The sequence below is a fragment of the Benincasa hispida genome, unplaced genomic scaffold, assembly GCF_009727055.1.
Source record: "Benincasa hispida cultivar B227 unplaced genomic scaffold, ASM972705v1 Contig62, whole genome shotgun sequence".
Lineage (NCBI taxonomy): Eukaryota > Viridiplantae > Streptophyta > Magnoliopsida > Cucurbitales > Cucurbitaceae > Benincasa > Benincasa hispida.
This window is the reverse complement of record NW_024064976.1, coordinates 264619-285108: the sequence shown is the minus strand read 5'-3', so window position 1 is coordinate 285108 and position 20490 is coordinate 264619. Positions and strand designations below refer to the sequence as shown.

The 20490-nt window shown below is 32.1% G+C and overlaps 1 protein-coding gene and 1 pseudogene across 1 annotated transcript; both read left to right on the top strand.

Moving 5' to 3' along the window:
- Positions 1-623: 623 nt before the first annotated feature.
- Positions 624-1699, top strand: LOC120069839 (tryptophan N-monooxygenase CYP79A68-like). The gene has a single exon (XM_039021656.1). The coding sequence runs from the start codon at positions 644-646 to the stop codon at positions 1697-1699; it is 1056 nt and encodes a 351-aa protein (XP_038877584.1). The 5' UTR covers positions 624-643.
- A 633-nt stretch (positions 1700-2332) lies between these two features.
- LOC120069838 lies at positions 2333-14406 on the top strand (annotated as a pseudogene).
- Positions 14407-20490: the final 6084 nt, after the last annotated feature.

Below are 20490 nucleotides of genomic sequence, written 5' to 3'. Positions count from 1 at the left end.
AATTTAATTAAAATATAAATATCTTAATAACTACTGTATTTGTGATTTACATTCATTTACTTTCAATTATACAACAATAAATCACAAACACAACGACTAAAGATAACTTGAGACGTATCCATGAAAAATAATATTAATAAATCTTCCGGAATTAAATTTTAATTTCCCGAGAAATTTATAATTTTAAAGCTAAATTTTTAATACATTAAAAGTTCAAAAAATTAGAGGGTCTAAAATTTTAATTAATAAATAGTTAAATTACCTTTTAAAATTATCTAATAGGTATAAAACCAAATTTTCTTTTCAATGTCCGATAGTTCCCCAAATTTTATGAATTCTCGAATAAGTGAAAGACCTTTTTTTAAGATACTAAATTCAATGACTTATCAAACACTAGATTGAAAATTTAAATACGTATTAGACATATCTTAGGGTTCATAGATTTATTATACTCACGTCATTTTCTATCTTTAAAAAAAAAATATAATAAATAAATAAAATTAGAAAGCCCGAGAACCATATATCTTTACCTTTTTCAGTTTGTGGACATGCTTTCCATACATGTATTAATAGATAAAGCTCTTTTATAAAGTGTTCACATTAACATTGTAGGCAAACACAAAGAAAGATTGTGTAAACAGCCATGAAAGCTTTCTTATTCAGTAGTGAATTGGCATATCAGAACTTTGGAAAGGCAGCCATAGCCAAAACCTTCATTTCCTTCATTTTATTCATATCTTCCTTTATTATTTATGTTATTAGGATTTATCACTATTACCACAAAAGAAAGCCCTTAGCCTTGAGGCTGCCACCAGGCCCAAAGCCATGGCCACTCCTTGGCTGCCTTCCAGCAATGTTATTGAGGAAAAAAAACTCACCAACACACCAATGGATTCATGAAGTAATGAAGCAATTCAATAATGAAATTGCATGCATCCGTCTCGGATCAAATACTCATATAATCCCTGTTGCTTCTCCCGAGTTGGCTCTTGAATTTTTAAAGACATACGATTCCGTCTTCGCATCACGACCGATAATTTCCATCACTGCCCAGATGTTGAGTTATGGATTCCTCGGTACAGTTGTTTTGCCGATAGGGGATCAATGGAAGAAGATGAGAAAGAACCTTGCTTCTCATGTTTTCAATCCATCGACCCTCCATCGAATTCTTGGACAAAGATTAAAGAAAGCTGATACTCTTCTATGCTACGTCTTTAGCCTCACTAGAAGCTGTGAAGCGATCAATATAAGAAGCATTACACAACATTATTGCAACAACATTATTAGAAGAATGATATTCAATAGAAGATATTATGGAAAAGGAAGGGAAGATGAGGGGCCATCTTTTGAAGAAGAATACCATAATCAAGCATTGCTTACGATTCTAATGCATACTTATGCATTTTCTGTATCGGAGTTTATGCCTTGTTTGAAGCCATTTGATTTGGATGGACACCGGAAGATAGTAAAAGGGGCCTTGAATGTCATAAGAAACTATGATGAACCAATAATAGAGGAAAGTGTTCAAGAATGGAGAGATGGGAGGAGAAACGAGGTGGAGGATATTCTTGATATCCTTATCTCACTCAAAAATGAGAATGGTACATCGATGTTGTCAATCGAAGAGATTAGTGCTCAAATCACGGTAGGTATAACCATTTTTTCATCTATTGTAGAGGATTTCACATTGGAAATATGAAGAAACCTCGCAATGTTTGTAACATATTTGATAGACTATCGTATTTTCATTATTGTCAATTGTTTTTTAAATGGAACTACATATGTTTATCTAATATAGTATCATAGTCCATGAAATCCAAACGAGTATTGGACATCTGTCTCCTGATTCTGACTTTCAGACTGATATTGATTCGAGAAAATCAACTTCGGGATCAGTATTCATTGTGAACGGAGGAGCAGTTGTGTAGAGAAGCATCAAGCAGAGTTGTATTGCGGATTCCACAATAGAAACTGAGTATGTAACTGCAAACGAAACAACAAAAGAAGCAGTATGGCTCAGAAAGTTCCTGACAGATCTGGAAGTAGTTCCTAACATGCACCTGCCTGTCACTCTCTATTGTGACAACAGTGGAGCAGTTGCAAATTCGAAGGAACCACGAAGCCATAAAAGGGGAAATCATATCGAACGGAAGTACCATCTCATCAGGGAGATTGGGAGAAAATTCGGTTTGAAGAAGGGTTCTTCAACAAAGGTTGTTGCAGTAAGCTTTTCTCTTTTATCCCTTGACTCAAGCTTTTTTTTAGTCCCACAAATCAATCTAAAGCACCAATAGAATAGTGAGGAAGATCTTGAGATGATCTACAACAAGATATGGAGAAGATTGTAGCTGAAGAAGGGGCTTTGAAGAACTTCTACAAGAGGTATGTCTTGAAACCCATTTTTCTGCAACCTTTATATTTTGCCAAAATTAATGAATTTGAATGCTTAGATGATCCTTGTGCTTCTGCTGCAATTGATACAATCCTACAATTCCTATAGTCGTTTAGTTATCGTTTTCGATCAAGATCTTTACTAACAACTTAGTAATACTTGTAAGTGTGACACACAATTTTGAGATCTGATCGAACGGTATGAACTTGCCTCCAAAATAGAAGACAATATCCAAGACGAAACTATAAAACCCTATTCATTTTATCGAAGCCTGTGTTGTTCCAAATCCTATGTTACAACCCTCCGTAGGGATAGCCATCGCTAAAAGACTAGCAAAGGGTCGCTTAAGGCTAATCAGCAGGTGCAACATAAGAATCTCATGGTTCAGACTAATGGAGGAAACCATAGGATATATTGACACATATCCTTCACCCACTTACTATGAACTACTTCCTCCATTTACCTTGATATTGATTCATGCAGAACATTCTCCAAAGAGAGGTCACTCCCAGGATGACACGAAGTGTCATATGAATCTCACAGTGTAAACTATGTGGAGACGTGGTAGTTGAAATTTATATATCGTATAATAGACTTATATTTGAACAACTTCCTCTAATTCACCGAAATCTAGATTTAAGCTAAAAAAGACTTTCCAAAGGGAGGTCACTTCCAGGGTGACATGAAGTACCGCTTAAATTTGGATTGTGAACTCTTAGAGACGTGAGAGCTAAAAATAACGTATTATATATGTTATTAATCTCCCAGTGAAGTTTTCTAATAACTCTATCATATAAAAGTTATTAAACTGCCACTAAAGTGTTCTATTTGGGTATATTTATACTTAGGTTCTTTTCGGCTAATAAAACAACCCTACGTCTATGTGGTTTATCCAAGTATAACTCTTATAATTCGATTTTAACCTACGATGTCTAGGTGATAAACCATTTTATTACCTCACATCACTCACGTATGCTCATAAAACCTGTTACCAACGCTCACTAATTCGGCCATAATCCCCAGGTAGGAGGTGTTCCATAAACCGTCAACTTAAGTACCCCTAGCCTTAGACAAGATTATATACTGGTTAAGTTTGTAACCTAGGTTTTATAAGTTTTAACAATTAAAACAGGTGGTCAACCTACGTGAGCATGCAGCTGTTATTTTTTAATTTTAAATGTGTAACCCAATTTTATAACAACTTATAAAACTTTAGACATGCTGTTCATCCATAACATATATGAGACATTCAAATTTAATATAACATTTATATTAAATACAAGAAACCCTAAATACAAGAAACCCTAACATGCATACTATATATTATAACAATTATAACATACTTTCAATGCATGTAACATGCTTCCTATGGTGGGATTTTAAATCTAAATGGCATACTATGTGCTGCACATACAAGATTTATTTAATTATAACATACATCAAATGCATTTATAATTAAACACAGATTGATATGGTTTTAGTTTTGGCAAAAACAAGCAAACACAAGGCTAACTATTACAAATCAGCTTCAAAACCACCTTTGAATAGCTCGAACCGCTCCAAACCGAACCCAAACATCTTGAATCGGACTGGATGAGTCTGAACCGGACCAGCCAAAACATTTTTAAGGCTGAAATGGATTGGACCATGAGAAAATCGGTCGAATCGACTACTCACGGTCCAACTACAAATCTTGCAAAGGCTAATCGTATAGCGCTGAAGATTATCTTCTTGCTCCATCTCCTTGTGTTGTGGAAGTACTACACGATCGCTTAGGGTTTGCCTCAACTAAACGATTGTTTAACTTTATCGCATAAAGCTACATGATTGTTTAGTGTCTGCCGAAGCGAAATGATCGTTTAGCTCTATTTTATAGAACTACACGATCGCTCAATCTCCATCGCTTAGCTATTGTATAGCTATCGCATAACTATTGCTTAGTTCTATCGCATAGAACCAAATGATTGCTTAACACCATCGTTTAACGCTTCATGTCATCGTTTAGTATCCGTCGTAGCTAATTGATCGCATAGCTCCATCGTATAGAACATCATCGCGTCGTTCACCATCGTAGGTAAGCGATTGTTTAGTTCTATCGCATAGAAACTTCAACGCATCACTTATCACTTTGTCTACACGATCGTTTAGCTCCACTTCTAAACGATCGCTCAGCGCTATCGCGTACCATTTCATCGCATCGCTTAGCGTGCATCGTTGCTAAACGATCGCATAGTACCATCATATAGTAAATTCAACGTATCGTTTAGTTCCCACGCCAAAGCTAAACGATCGCTTATGCTATCGTATAGAAAATTGAACGTATCGTTTAGCTCCCGCAGGTACACGATCGTCTAGCGTTCAACATCACAACAACCAGCACCCATTGCTATATAATCGTCTAGCTTTTCTTCACATTGTCTAACGCATGAAGCTAAACGATCGTTTAGCTACTGAAGCTCAATGACGATAAGGACAGAGGCTGATTTTCTGGAACTGCAACTCGGCCTCTTCGCTTGTTTCTTCCATTTACAACTTAACTCTAATGACTCCAAATAAATTATGGACTCTTGCTAACACATAAAAGCTCATCAAAAGAGCCAATTACAAATTTAAATGAGAAACTAAATAGAATTAAACAGCCAAAACTCAGAAAATTGTATTAGTGCACCAGTTTCATATTTCTTATATAAAACACCCACCAAACCAAAATTAAACCAAATCAAACGCTTATTTGATGCTCTGATACCAATTGTAAGATTGTATCAACTGTAGCGGAAGCACAAGAATCATTTAAGCACTCAAATTCACTAATTTTGGCAAATTATAAAGCATGCTTTTGCAGAAAAAAATGAGTTTCAAGACATACCTCTTGTAGAATTTCTTCAAAACTCCTTCACCAGCTGCTATCTTCTCCAAATCTTGTTGTAGACCACCTAAAGATCTTCCTCACTATTCTCTTGGTACTCTATATTGAGTTGTAGGACTCAAAACAAGCTTCAATCAAGGGTAGAAGAAGAAATGCTCACTGCAGAAAATCAGCTGAACAACTCTTTCTTCAAACTATTTTTTTTTTAAAATCTCTATAGATTGCATGCCCAATTTTCACTCCAATCTCTTCATTATATTGTAGATAGACATGCAAAGAGAAGAGTTGCATGACTTGTAGCTCATGCTTGGAGAAGACAAGGCAAGGATAATGTCATTTGGGTGAGCTACTTGGTGATGGATAATGGAAAAACCTCTTTTTACATTTTATGTGTTTTGTTTGTTTTTTTAAAATTTTATCATAAAATAAAAAATTTGATTTAAAAAATCTATTTGATTTTAAAAAATGAAAAAAACTAATTAATTTCATAAATTAATTATTAAATAAAACTTAATTAATTTAATATCAAATATTAAATTAATTTTAACACTTATCCATCTTTATATATTTGAATCATATGTAAATATATAAATTCTACTATTCCGATTAATTCTAAAATTAAACAAATAATTATATTTCATAAAATTACTAATTCCTTTAATTCTAATTTGAACGATTCAAATTAACTTATCACGTTATTCTAGAGCTAGTCCGTTACTAGCTAATAGGGGGACCTCGCGGACCTACAGATCATGGGCTCTAACGATCCGAGATTAATTGGCTAAACTCATTAGACCAAATTAATCCCCATTTGTTAACTAATGGGTCACTCCACTAAAACTCATAGTTGCACTCCCTTCACTTTAGATATATTATGTCCACATGATTTAACCATAATCAGTAAGTCGACCCTTTACAGGTTGTTCGTAATAACGGATGGGTCAAATATCTGTTTTACCCCGGAGATTACGTCTCATTCATCAAGTCCCTACTGATCCTCTAATGAACAACTGGTTTGTGAACCAATCACTAAACCGAACTCCCTCAGCCCAGTGAGTGGGTGGGGCCCCTTGTTTAAGACCTAGATTCAGTACTTGAGAGAATAACCTTTCTCCTATCCCTAAATCGAGTAGGCATGAACTCCATCTTGCACCCTATGTCCCCAGTTATATATCTAGTCTTACCCCTGAAATGGGAGTCTTATTGAGCCAACGTTGTTGAGCCAACCCTCATCTATGCAAATCTAAGGGTAATCCTGAATAAACAGGAGTTCATAGTTAGCTCAGGATTAAGATCGAGTTACCTAGGTCATCTAGGTCAAATAATCAGTCTTAAATAGTAAACAACATTATAAAGTAAAAGTGACTTGTTTCTTGGTCCTGGTCTTATGCAAACTCATTGCATAGGGCGCCCCCACTCCTCATGTCATAACATGTATGAATTAGGATCACATCGTATGTAGCACTTTACAACTCTTTATAACAACTACAGAGTAGGCCACATCTGTTGGTATTACCAGAATAAGGTACCCAACCTCATTCATGTACCATAGATCATTTTGACTATTATGAGATTTTCTCTCCCGTGGTCAAACAGACTTCCATAAGATTTCATCTATCTTTAGTTGCTCAAAATAATCTATAATTGTATTAATTAGATGTCAAAACTGCTTTTCTTTATGGACATCTAGAGGAGACAATCTATATGATGCAACCTAAAAGATTTGAAGTTATAGGAAAAGAAAATCTCTTTTGTTTACCCAACAAATCTATATATGGGTTAAAACAATCACCTAGGTGCTGGTGTAAGAAATTCAATAATTATATTTCTAACATTGGGTTCAAAAGAAGTGTGTCAATCGATGAGATTGTGAACTTTTTCCACTATTGATCTTGAGTGCTTCTAGATCTTATTGGTTCGTTCAAAACGAGTTCTTTTTTTTTTTTGTGTTGGTTGAACTTTGATTCAGAATCTTTGTATCTTGAAGTTGTGTCATTGTTCGTTGTTGAAGCGTGCTTCGTGAGATAATTGTTTGGTATTAGGAGGAGCCTAAGACATCATCTCAAAAGAAGAGATTCTCTAACTTAAGGAGAGCCTAATTTTATAACATGAAGAGATATTCACAAGAAAGTGGAAAGATAGTAGTAGAGAAGGAGCCTCATACTTACTTGGAGCCTAAGTGATCATTCACTAATATTCTTATACGTAGGGGAGCCTAAGTACATTAAAGTTTAGGGGATCTCACACTGAGGTCAAAGCATCCTCAGGGAATTTATCGTGCCTTTAATGCTATCTTTAACGATGTGGCAGAAATAACTTTCATCTAATTAGCATATGTGTCTCTGCCAAGTAACTTGGGATATTTTGGCTATTGCTCATGAGGGAACATCAAGAGTCAAGATGTATAAACTTTAGTTGTTGGCCACCAAGTTTGAAAGATTGAAAATGCTTGAAGATGAAAATATTGTTGAATTTAATATTCGTTTACTTGACATTGCAGATGAATCTTTTTTTCTTATATGAGAAGATTTCATAAAAGAAACTTGTTAGAAATGTTCTTAGATCTCTGCCAAATAGATTTGATATGAAAGCAATTGCTATAAAATGCTCAAGATATTGACAATGTGAAGCTTTATGAACTCATGGGATCTCTACTTACTTTTGAGATGACTTTTGATAGGAGTTTTATCAAGAGAAATCAAGGCATTACCCTACAATCTTTCTATATAGACGAGAATGCAAAAATCGAACGACATAGTAAATACGATTTACTTTTCATCGAAAAATTCTTAGTGGAAAATGATAGACCTGGATAATAGATTCAGGTGTTGCTAATCATATTTATATTGTCTCTCAGGAAACAAGTTCCTAGAGACAATTAAATGAAGGCAAAGCAACCATTAAAGTAGGGACTGAAGAGGTTGTTTCAGCTAAAGCAGTGAGAGATTTGAAGTTATTTAGAGAAGATAGATACATTTTACTTGAAAATGTTTATTACATTCCTTCTATGAAAAGGAATTTAATATATGTCTCATGTTTACTAGAACAAAATTACAAAGTTTCTTTTGTAAATAATGAAACGTTCATTACTTCGAAATATACCAAAATTTGTTCTGCAAAACTAGAAAATAATTTGAACATGTTATTTAAGGCAAATGAATGGATGACAAATACGATTGTAAATCAAATTTGGACCATATTTAAATAATAGAAATAATTGTATTATTATTATTAATTTTACATCATAACTTTTTATATTAGATAAAGTAACAAATTTTGATAATTGTGTTTTTTATATTTTCATAGGTGTTATATATTTTTCATAATATGTAACTAAATTATATTTGATCTCTAAAAAAGAAAGAGAAAAGTTAGGAAAAAAAAAAACAAAACCATAAAAAAGAAACTATGAATAGTTATCAAACAAGTTTATGTTGCTATTTCTTTTTGTCAAGAAACAAAAAACAGGAACATTGATGATGCATATTCTTATTCTTTGTTCTTAAAAAACAAGAAACAAAAACTTTATCAAATGTGCCATAAACCTCCAATTTTGTGTATAGAAGTTAGTGAACTTAATTTTTTTTTTAAATGTCAAATAAAGTTATTTTAACTCAATTTAAATTAAATGACTTAGACCTGTTTCATAATTATTTGATTTTTTATTTTAAATTTTTGAAAATTAAGCTTATAACCATTCATTTTAACTCTAAACTTCTTATAATGTTATCTATTTTCTATCAATATTTTCAAAAGCCAAGCTAAAATTTGAAAATTAGAGAAAGTAAATTTTTTAAAACTTGTTTTTGTTTTTAGAATTTAGATAATAATTCAACTCTTACACTTAAGAAAGATACAAATCATGATAAGAACCGAGAAGTATTAGACATAAATTTAAAAAACTAAAAATAAATAATGAAATAATTACTAAATAGGAGTTTATTTCACATAAAATTAAAAGTCGATGAACTTTAGAGACGGTTTTCATAAATCTCATAAAACAAACCGACACAAACAATGATTTAACATTCTTTTTTTGTTATAAATGTTTTGTATAACAACTATTAAGAGAACTAATAATTGACATAAGGGATTATTGTTCAAATAAATTAAGAGAGACAAAAAAGGAAAGGAGGTGGAGAAATATGATTGTCGTTGTTAGCACAACTTTTGATAAATCCATACAATAAAACCAATCCATCTCTTATCAGCCACGAGTTCTTCTCACCTTATCATATAAAATAAACATATGTGGCTATCGATATAATACACATGTTAAATGCAGTCTTGTTTAATTTTACAAACATACCAAATCGAGATTAATTTAATTAACATTCATTTACTTCCAATTATACTACGATACATCACAAATACAATGACTAAAGTTAAGTTGAGACGTACTCATGAAAAATAATGTTAATAAATCTTCCGAAACTAAACTTTAATTTCTGGAGTAATTTATAATTTTAAAGCTAAATTTTCAGTACATTAAAAATTCAAAAAATTAAAGGGCCTGAAATTTTAATTAATAAATAGTTAAATTACCTTTTAAAATTATATAATAGGTATAAAACCAAATTTTCTTTTCAATGTCCGATAGTTTTCTAAATTTTATGAACTCTCGAATAGATGAAAGACCTTTTTTTAAGATACTAAATTCAATGACTTATCAAACACTAGATTGAAAGTTTAAATACGTATTAGACATATCTTAGGGTTCATAGATTTATTATACTCACGTCATTTTCTATCTTTAAAAAAAAATATAATAAATAAATAAAATTAGAAAGCCCGAGAACCATATATCTTTACCTTTTTCAGTTTGTGGACATGCTTTCCATACATGTATTAATAGATAAAGCTCTTTTATAAAGTGTTCACATTAACATTGTAGGCAAACACAAAGAAAGATTGTGTAAACAGCCATGAAAGCTTTCTTATTCAGTAGTGAACATTATTCAGAACTTTTTGCAAAGGAGCCATAGCCAAAACCTTCATTTCCTTCATTTTATTCATATCTTCCTTTATTATTTATGTTATTAGGATTTATCACTATTACCACAAAAGAAAGCCCTTAGCCTTGAGGCTGCCACCAGGCCCAAAGCCATGGCCACTCCTTGGCTGCCTTCCAGCAATGTTATTGAGGAAAAAAAACTCACCAACACACCAATGGATTCATGAAGTAATGAAGCAATTCAATAATGAAATTGCATGCATCCGTCTCGGATCAAATACTCATATAATCCCTGTTGCTTCTCCCGAGTTGGCTCTTGAATTTTTAAAGACATACGATTCCGTCTTCGCATCACGACCGATAATTTCCATCACTGCCCAGATGTTGAGTTATGGATTCCTCGGTACAGTTGTTTTGCCGATAGGGGATCAATGGAAGAAGATGAGAAAGAACCTTGCTTCTCATGTTTTCAATCCATCGACCCTCCATCGAATTCTTGGACAAAGATTAAAGAAAGCTGATACTCTTCTATGCTACGTCTTTAGCCTCACTAGAAGCTGTGAAGCGATCAATATAAGAAGCATTACACAACATTATTGCAGCAACATTATTAGAAGAATGATATTCAATAGAAGATATTATGGAAAAGGAAGGGAAGATGGGGGGCCATCTTTTGAAGAAGAATACCATAATCAAGCATTGCTTACGATTCTAACGCATACTTATGCATTTTCTGTATCGGAGTTTATGCCTTGTTTGAAGCTATTTGATTTGGATGGACACCGGAAGATAGTAAAAGGGGCCTTGAAAGTCATAAGAAACCATGATGAACTAATAATAGAGGAAAGAGTTCAAGAATGGAGAGATGGGAGGAGAAACGAGGTGGAGAACATTCTTGATATCCTTATCTCACTAAAAAAATGAGAATGGTACATCGATGTTGTCAATCGAAGAGATTAATGCTCAAATTACGGTAGGTATAACCCTTTTTTCATCTATTGTAGAGGATTTCACATTGAAAATATGAAGAAACTTTACAATGTTTGTAACATATTTGATAGACTATCGTCCTTTCATTATTGTCAATTACTTTTGAGATGGAACCATATATGTTTATCTAATATGGTATCAAAGACCATGAAATGCAAACGAGTATTGGATATAAATTTGAAATCCAACTCAAGAATGATGTCCTCTTCAAGATAATGTCTCTTTGAGTACATGTTGAAGATCTCTCGTTAGAAAGATGAAGAGGTCTCACAATCTATATAAAATACAGGTATAGATTATTTCTCTTATAACCAATTGGTTTTGAAATAAAATTTAAATTTGGGTTTAGGATGAGTTAGATATCTTAAAGCTAGCCTTTGTTTAGGATCAGATTTAAGCTTGTGGGTTATTATTTTTTTAAACTACAACAATAATTTTTTTAAAGTATACTTTCTCTCTCTTTTAATTTTTTCTTAGGATTTTTTTATATATTATTATAGTTATTATATTATTTTTTTAATTCTCTTTTTGTTTCCTTTTTAATTTAAGATAAAAGTGTTACTAACATTAAATAATTTTATGTTGGACTTAAAAATTATCCTTCGTTTTGTTATTAGTGTGCTTTTGTACAAGATAGCATGAAAATAATGATTTTGCTTCATTTAATTTAATTACAATTTTTTTTCGGTCAATCTAACTAGTTCGAAGATTTATAACATTTCCTCAAAATAATGAATTATAATGTTCGTTATTGAAAATTAAATTACCAAATAAAAATAATTAGGGAAATTCTTATCAACAGAAAAAATTCAAAAATATTTACACTTTATAGCAAGAGTTTCAAAAGTACTTTTACTTTTTAAACTTTTTACAATAAAGTGTAAATATTTTTAAATATTTTTCTATTTTTAAAAAGACCCCTAAAAATTAAAGCTCAAACTTTAAGATTTTTTCCTATCCAACTACAGGAATTAAAATAACATTTGATAAAAAAATATATGTACGTATATATTTTTAGTAATTGATTTTAATATTAAAATACTAGTTTTCTTTAAAAAAAAAAAAAATCATTTAGCATAAGGTAGTAACAAAATCTATGAAACTTCAATTGAAGCTTTGTAAAATTGAACTATCAAACTATAGAAAAAAATAAATTAAATAAAATTATAATTTTAGTGCAATCTCAATTTTAAAATTAAACAAACTAATATTCTTTAAAAAATGGAAAAGTGCTCATTGAAATTGAGTTTAATTTGAATTACCAACTACTAAATTAAATTTCGTAAAATAAATAATATTAAATTTTAGATTAGACATATTAAAAATACTAATAAATANATATATAATATTCAATTTATTCTTCGTTATATACAAATTCAATATCTTTTTCATTTTTCATGATTCATTATTGTTATACATGTATAAGTTGGTCAATGTAAAATTAAAAAAAATGTATGGAATACAATTTCAATTATTTATTTTATTTTATTTTATTTAAAAATTAATTATATCAAAATAATTAAACTAAACTATTTATTTTTTTAGTACAATAATTGTGGGATGGGGGATTAAACCTCCTACCTCTTGGGATAGAGGTCATGCCAAGATAGCATGCCTCTTGAGTCAAAATTTAACTATATTAAAATAATTAAAATAATTAATTAAGATGAAAAATTTAAGCTAAATTAAAATCTAAGTACTTATTAAATACGATATATATATATATCACAAATTCAATATTTATGAATCTGTATTTCATTCTCGAACTTCCTAAACCTACACTCTAGATAAATGTTTTTCTGATAGCATTTCTATGCTTAAAATTCTAAATCTGCATCCCAATCCCTTCCTTAGGGAGACTTTGTTTCATGGATATGAGTAAAACAACATAAGCCCAATTTTTGCTTAGAAACTTTGGTTTCTCATTATGTTACATAATTGTCTCTATAATTCGTTAACTAATGTTCTCTATTCAAGGTCATAATGTTTGTGGTTGTTTTAATTTAACAAACATTTTCACCTTTTTTAAAACTTAGTAAAATCAATAATGTTTTATTGCTAACTAGTCATATTAATAAATATTTATTTCCTTCTTTTTCTTCTTGATGTAAATAATAATAAAATTAGTCGTTCTTTTTCTTCCTTTTTTTTATTTGAACAATATGGCTAAATAATCAATATGAATTAATTCACAATTTAAGTTTGGAACTTCTAAATAGATACATTTATTATTAACTTAGCTCTGTTTGGTCACTATTTGAGTTTGGTTTTTTCTTTTTAAAAATTAAATCTATATACACTACTTTTACCTCCAAATTTTTTCTTTAATTATTTACTTTTTACTAATGATTTAAAAAGCCTAGCTAAAATTTGAAAGCTTTTAAAAACTTGTTTTCATTTTTTAAATTTGATTAAGAATTCAACCATTATACTTAACAAAAATGTAAATCAAATAAAGAGGAAGTAACCATAATTTTCAAAAATAAAAAATAAAAAAGGTCCCATCTTGGTTATCTAATATATATAACAAGTAGAATCAAAGTCAAAGAACTTCTTTATGTTAGTGAAATTGCATTTTTTCCATCATATAACATTACAACCATAGATAATCCTTCAAATGCAGTAGAGTGGGCAATGGTAGAGTTACTCAATCAACCAAAAATTCTCCAAAAAGTTGTTGAAGAATTGGAAAAAGTAGTTGGAAGAGATAGGTTGGTTCAAGAATCTGATAGCTTGTATAAGAAAATCTTTTTCGACTTCATCCATTTTCATCCTTCAATGTTCCTCATGTTTCCAACTCTGACATTGTTGTGGGTGGCTACTTCATCCCAAAAGGTAACCAAATTTTGCTATGTCGTTTCGGCCTCGGCCGGAACCCAAAGATTTGGGAGGATCCAATGAGATTTGATTCAGAACGACATCTAAAAGATGGAGCAACTGAATTTGAAATTTCAGAACCCAATCTTCGATTCATCACCTTTACTAAAGGAAGAAGAGATTGTATTGGTAGCTCACTTGGCCCTAACATTACCATGATGCTATTTGCTAGACTTCTACAAAGATTTTCATGGAGTTTATTGCCACATATCACAAAGATAGACTTCTCAGAGACTGAACTCCATCTTTCAAAACCATTGCATCTACATGCAAAGCCACGCCTATCTCATATCATGTATCCAACAACTTATTGATCATGAAGCATAAGCTAAATAAAACCATGTCCACAAAACAAAAAGGTATGCTTTGTATGTGTATGCCTTCTATGTACTCTCGTTTATTGCAAAATCAAAACTATATTTGTTATGCCATGTATTTCAATATATGACTCTCAAATATTCGTGAATGGAAATTAGATGTTTAAGCAATTCACCAATCAATAGTTTAGAATCTCTTTGGATTCACTTAAGAAAAAAAATGTTTTTTAAAAAAATATTTTTTAACTAAACACTTTTGATAAAAACTGACACTTGAAAATCTTTTTTCAAACGTGGTTGCTAAACACTCAAATTTCTTCAAAAATGACTTGATTAAACACTTGAAAATATATTCAAAATATCTCCTTAATTGGAATTTATTTAATATTTAATCTTCCTTGTTTTATGTTTTCAAATTTACTAAAAATATTAAATTTGGTAAATTTGTAATAAGAAAATTTTAACATATAACAGATGGCAAAATAGACATGCCTTAAATTTATTTGTTGGGCCTTCAAACAACCAAGTACGGGAGTTTTGTTGACCGGTTAGCGAGCTAGGGTCTAGGTGTTTACGGTCAGCGAGCAGCATGCCTTGGTGGGGTTTTGAGGGCAATGTCCGCGAAACCTATTCAAAATTTGTATCTAACATATTTACTTATTTGTATTTATTTACGATTATGATCCTAGGGTTTAGAGTAGTGACCTCTCTAAACTCTCTGACTTTAGAGGCGCTATTTGTGTATCCACAAAACATTCTCTATAAAAATATTGTTCTCCTTTTGTTCCGTGGACATGGTTAACACATGGTTAATGAACAATGTATATCTATGTGTTGATTCTTTTTACGTTTTTATATTTTTTAATTGCCAATTTTGTAACATTCTTTTTTTATTCTTTTTTTTTTATTTTGATTTTACCATTTTAATAAACGCAAAGCGTGATCCCTATTTTCTTCTTCAAATTCTTGCCAGTATATCTATTGTTTTTAATTAATCTGTTTGTTTATATATTTTTTCTATTCCATTTTGTGTTCATTTATTAGATTTAATTTAAATTTAAGATTATCATTAATGTGATTATGTGCATTATCGACCTATTATTTTATTAAATTATTTAGTAAAAGATAATTCAATCATATGGGATGATCCTCTCTTTACCTCATTAAGTAGTTCTTTGATCAAGGTATATTACCCTAACTTATACTACTATAAATGTCATCTAGTTCAAAGATCTTAACATTTATTATTTTATATAATATTAAAATTATATTATATAATCATGAAATTAAAACTTACAACGTTAAGAGAGCCACACATGTATTTCATTTATTTCGTTTTAGACTTAGTTTTTGAGGTTGATTTTGTTCTGTATGTTGAACTTTTTATGGTAATATATCAGTGTGGTACGATATACATGAGATTATGTATATTAGGCCACTGATACATTTTTTTATACCTATTTTATTATTTTCTTTTTAATTTCTTAAATTCTTGCTATTATATTAGTGTTTTTAATTCATCTACTTGTTATATGTCTTTTTTTCTTCATTTTGATATGAAGTTTTGGATTTATTGACAGAACAACACAATCATTTCATTTAGATTTCTTTCGATTTTGTATAACTTTGTTTTGGGGTTTATTTTGTTATGCTTGTTGAATTTTGGAGACTATATATCAATTATAATGTTAGTTACAACTAACTTTAGTTTTTATATCAGTGAAGGACTTAAAATAGTCCTTAAAGTTGAATTAATCTATCAAGATATGATTTAAACAAAAAATTATATTTTTTGAACCAATGGACTATCACGTTTAATAAATTTTAAGGGTGACACATTTGAAAAAGGGATGAAAAAAAACTTAAAATAAACAAAATAGGAACTCGATTTGTTGTTGACAAATGTGAAATATGGATTTTCCCTTGAAAGATAGAAAATGTGGCCTACAGCCTGAAAGAACTAATGAGAGTGATATGAATAGTAGGATAATATGTTGAAAATTTGTGTGGCCATTAAACTAACTAATAAAGACACCGACAGGAATGAATAGTGATGTTGATACTTGTTCAAGTTATCACAACATTCTAACTCCACTATTTTCTCCCGGTATTTCTCTATTGCTGCAGCGGATCTATATATATTATTGTTGGGTGAACCACTCTTCACTAGGCCCAAATACTTAAGATCAACACTTGAAAGATAAAGAAAATGCTAAGAAATATTTTGCCAAATCCTCGATGATCGATACTCGATGTTCGATGTCTTTCTACTCGATGCTCGATGAGAATTCCCTTCTTTGTCTGACGAGTCTCTGTTGAATCCTCGATGGAACTCGATGACAACTGAACTGATACTCTATGAGCCTTGATCAATACTCAGTGCGACTTAAAGATGAAAACGATCAACTCGAAGCTACTCAATGCGAAGATCGATGCACGATTGGACTCGATACTCTGTTGTTTGATACGATTTGAAATGAGATTGTATGGTGCACGATTTGTAGAAAGATTGAAGATGAATGAACAAGAAAGATAAAGACAAGAAGAAGAAACACAGAGAGTTACGTGGTTCAGCAAGATTGACTACATCCACGGGAAGATTCAAGTTCTTTACTATTGAAGATTGCGTACAACTTTTTGTTGTTTACAGAAAACTAGGAAATGATGATAACTCTCTGTTTTTGTTTTAATGATCAGAGGTATTTATAAAGTATACCAACTGACCGTTACATCATAAAGCTAGTTATAAACAAATAAAAAATTAGGTATTTGAGTCACAGCTTCAACAAATTCTCCACCTTGACTCTAATGCCTTGCAATCTTCTGATCTTCCTGATTCTGACCATTCTGTCTACCCTGTGTCTGGAAGCTTGAAACCAATCTGTTCTAGACATTTAACCAATTTAAGCTTTGAAACAGGTTTTGTTAACATGTCAGATGCGTTGTCTGAAGTATGAACCTTTAGAATTTTTATCTCCCCTGTTTCAATTTTATCTCTAATGAAATGATACTTGATATCAATATATTATGTTCTAGTATGGTATTGTGGATTTCGGGACAAATGGATAGCACTTTGGTTGTAACAGTAGATTTCACTGTTGTTTGATCTATTCCAAAGTCTTTCAGCAATCCCTGAAGCCACAATGCCTCTTTGATTGCTTCTGTTAAAGCCATATATTCAGCTTTTGTTGTAGATAAGGCTACTATAGGTTGTAGTGTTGCTTTCCAACTGATTAGATTAGGACCATAAAGGAATAGGTAACCTGTTAAAGACCTTCTTTTGTCCAAATCACCAATATAGTCAACATCCACATATCCATAAAGTTCTAAGTTTTGCTCAGCTAACCTTTGGTAGACTAATCTTGAGTTTTTAGACCAAACTAAGTACCTTTGGATCCATATAGTAGGCTCTCAATGTCTCTTACCAGGGTTAGAAATATATCTATTAACTAGGCTAGCTAAATATGAGAGATCAGGTCTGGTAGAAATCATTAAATACATTAGGCTTCTGACTGCTTGACTATAGGGTATGACAACCATCTATTTTTTATGTTCTTGGTCAGAATCTTTAGGAGAGTGAGCTGAGGAAAGCTTGAAGTACTGAGCAATAAGTAAGCTCACAGGTTTAGCATCATTCATGTTGAACCTTTTAAGGATCTTCTCACAGTAACTGAACTGATTGATACTTAGAATAGACACCTTCTTATTCCTTTGGATTTCAATTCCTAGGGCCTTGCTTGCTTCTCCCAAGTCCTTCATATCAAACTCCTTTTTTAACAGGTTTTTAACATGGGTTAGATCTTCCTTGGACCTACCTGTCAGTAACATATCATTTACATATATGAATAGGTAAGCCTTGTCCTTGTAAGAACCTGTATTTACATAAACACATATATCAAATGAACTTCTTTTGAATCCAATGCTAGAAATATAATCATTGAATCTCTTACACCAACACCTAGGTGATTTTTTTAACCCATAGATAGACTTGTTGGGTAAGCAATAGAGATTTTCTTTTCCTTTAACTTCAAATAGTTTAGGTTATGTCATATAGATTGTCTCCTTTAAATGTCCATGAAGGAAGGTAGTTTTGACATCTAGTTGATATGATTCTAAATTATTTTGAGCAACTAAGAATAGAAGAAGTCTTGTGGAAGATTGTTTGACAATTGGAGAGAAAATCTCAGAATAGTCTATTCCTTCCCTTTGAGTAAACCCCTTTGCAACCAACCTTGTTTTATACCTAGGTTTGATCATAGGATGCTCATTCCTTAAGTTTGAAAACCTATTTAAAGGCCACTGGTTTATAACTCTTAGGTAGAAGGACTAAAGACTGAGTGTCATTCACTTTTAGTGAATGCATCTCCTCATTCATATCTTCAATGTCATCTCTTGCATCAATACAACTTGTTGCTTCCTCAAAGGTTGTTGGTTCTTGGTTAGTTGGAGCTACAACAACATTTAAAACCAGATTCATATAGTTCATTTCAATATATCTAGCTGGAGAGATAATGGTTCTCCTTTGTCTATCCCTAGCTAAGACATACTAACTTAAATCAGGCTGTTCACTTACTGCTCCTTTTATTCCTCTACATCTTCCTCAATTTCTCCTGTGACACTAGGTTGGTTAGATTTTGTTGGTTGCTCAGTGGGTAACTCCACCTCAATTCCTGAGTTGGATGACTCATCTTCATCCTCATGCTTTTTTTCCTTTTGCATAAACATCTCCTCTTTTCTAAAGGTGATGTCTTTGCTTACTATGAACTTCCTCTCAACTAGATGCCACATTTTATACCCTTTGACACCGTCTATAAAGCCTACAAACATGCACTTGATTGCTCTGGCCTTTAACTCTCCATTATTTTGGTGTATAATCTATACACATCCAAAGACCTTGAGGTTATCTAGGTTAGGAGGATGATTAGTCCACTTTTCTTTAGGGGCAAGCAACTCTAAAGATGTGTGAGGGCACCTATCCAAGGTACACACTATGTAAGCTGCATCTTCTGCCCAATATTTTTCACCTAAGATAGAATCCGAAAGCAAATACTTAGCCCTTTCCATTATGGTTCTATTTAACCTCTCAGCAATCCCATTTTGTTGAGGTGTATACCTCACTGTTCTATGCCTGGTTATACCATTCTCACTACAAAATTTGTCAAAATATTCATTGCAAAACTCAAGCCCATTATCGGTTCTAAAGTATTTTAACCTTTTTGATGTTTGATTTTCTATCATGACTTTCCATTCATTAAACTTCCCAAAAACTTGGTCCTTATTTTTAATAAAGTATATCCAGCTTTTCCTAGAAAAGTCATCTATAAAGGTAAGAAAATACTTTGAGCCACTAAGGCTTGGTGTAGGAAATGGTTGATGACGGGTAGAAATGCACGTCATTTTAGGCCTTTTATTTAGAATTATGAGGGCTGTTAAGTAGAATATACGATGATTATGTTAGGAATTCATGAGAAAACGAGTTTGCGTCGATCGACATTAAGAATCTCGGTTAACCCACTATTATGCGTTCAATTGTTTGTTTTTGTAGCAACCGCAGAAAGCGATCGCAAGCACGGAAGCCAGGCCATCGCAAAGACGATCGCATGCGGGGATCTCTCCATCACAGAGGCGAACGCATACGTTCGACGCATGGATGTTGCGGCCAGTAACTACATGCGTCCATCGCATAGAAGTTGCGACCGTCAAGCGAATGCGGTCATTGCAAAGAAGTTGCAGCTACAGAATAATAACCATAATAGAGGGATCACCGTAAGGTTGGTGGAATGCAAATATGAACGTATACCTCGGGAGTATCAAAAGATGATGTTGACATTTCCCCTACCACGCCGTTAGTAGCAGAGATTCAGAAAAGGACCATCGCGCCGCGAATGTCAGATTCAGAGCAAGTCTATAAATGCTGTTGATGATCAAGCTCTATAAATAGAAGCTGTTGAGCAGAACTTCAAATTATTCAAGGTTTTCCGCCTGAGGTTCTCTACCTTAGGGCAGATCCTTGTGATCCAGACCAAAGTGTGAAAAGATAGCTTGAGAGTTCTTCATCCCCTTCAATTATTCCGAGTGACGACCGGCGCCTTCG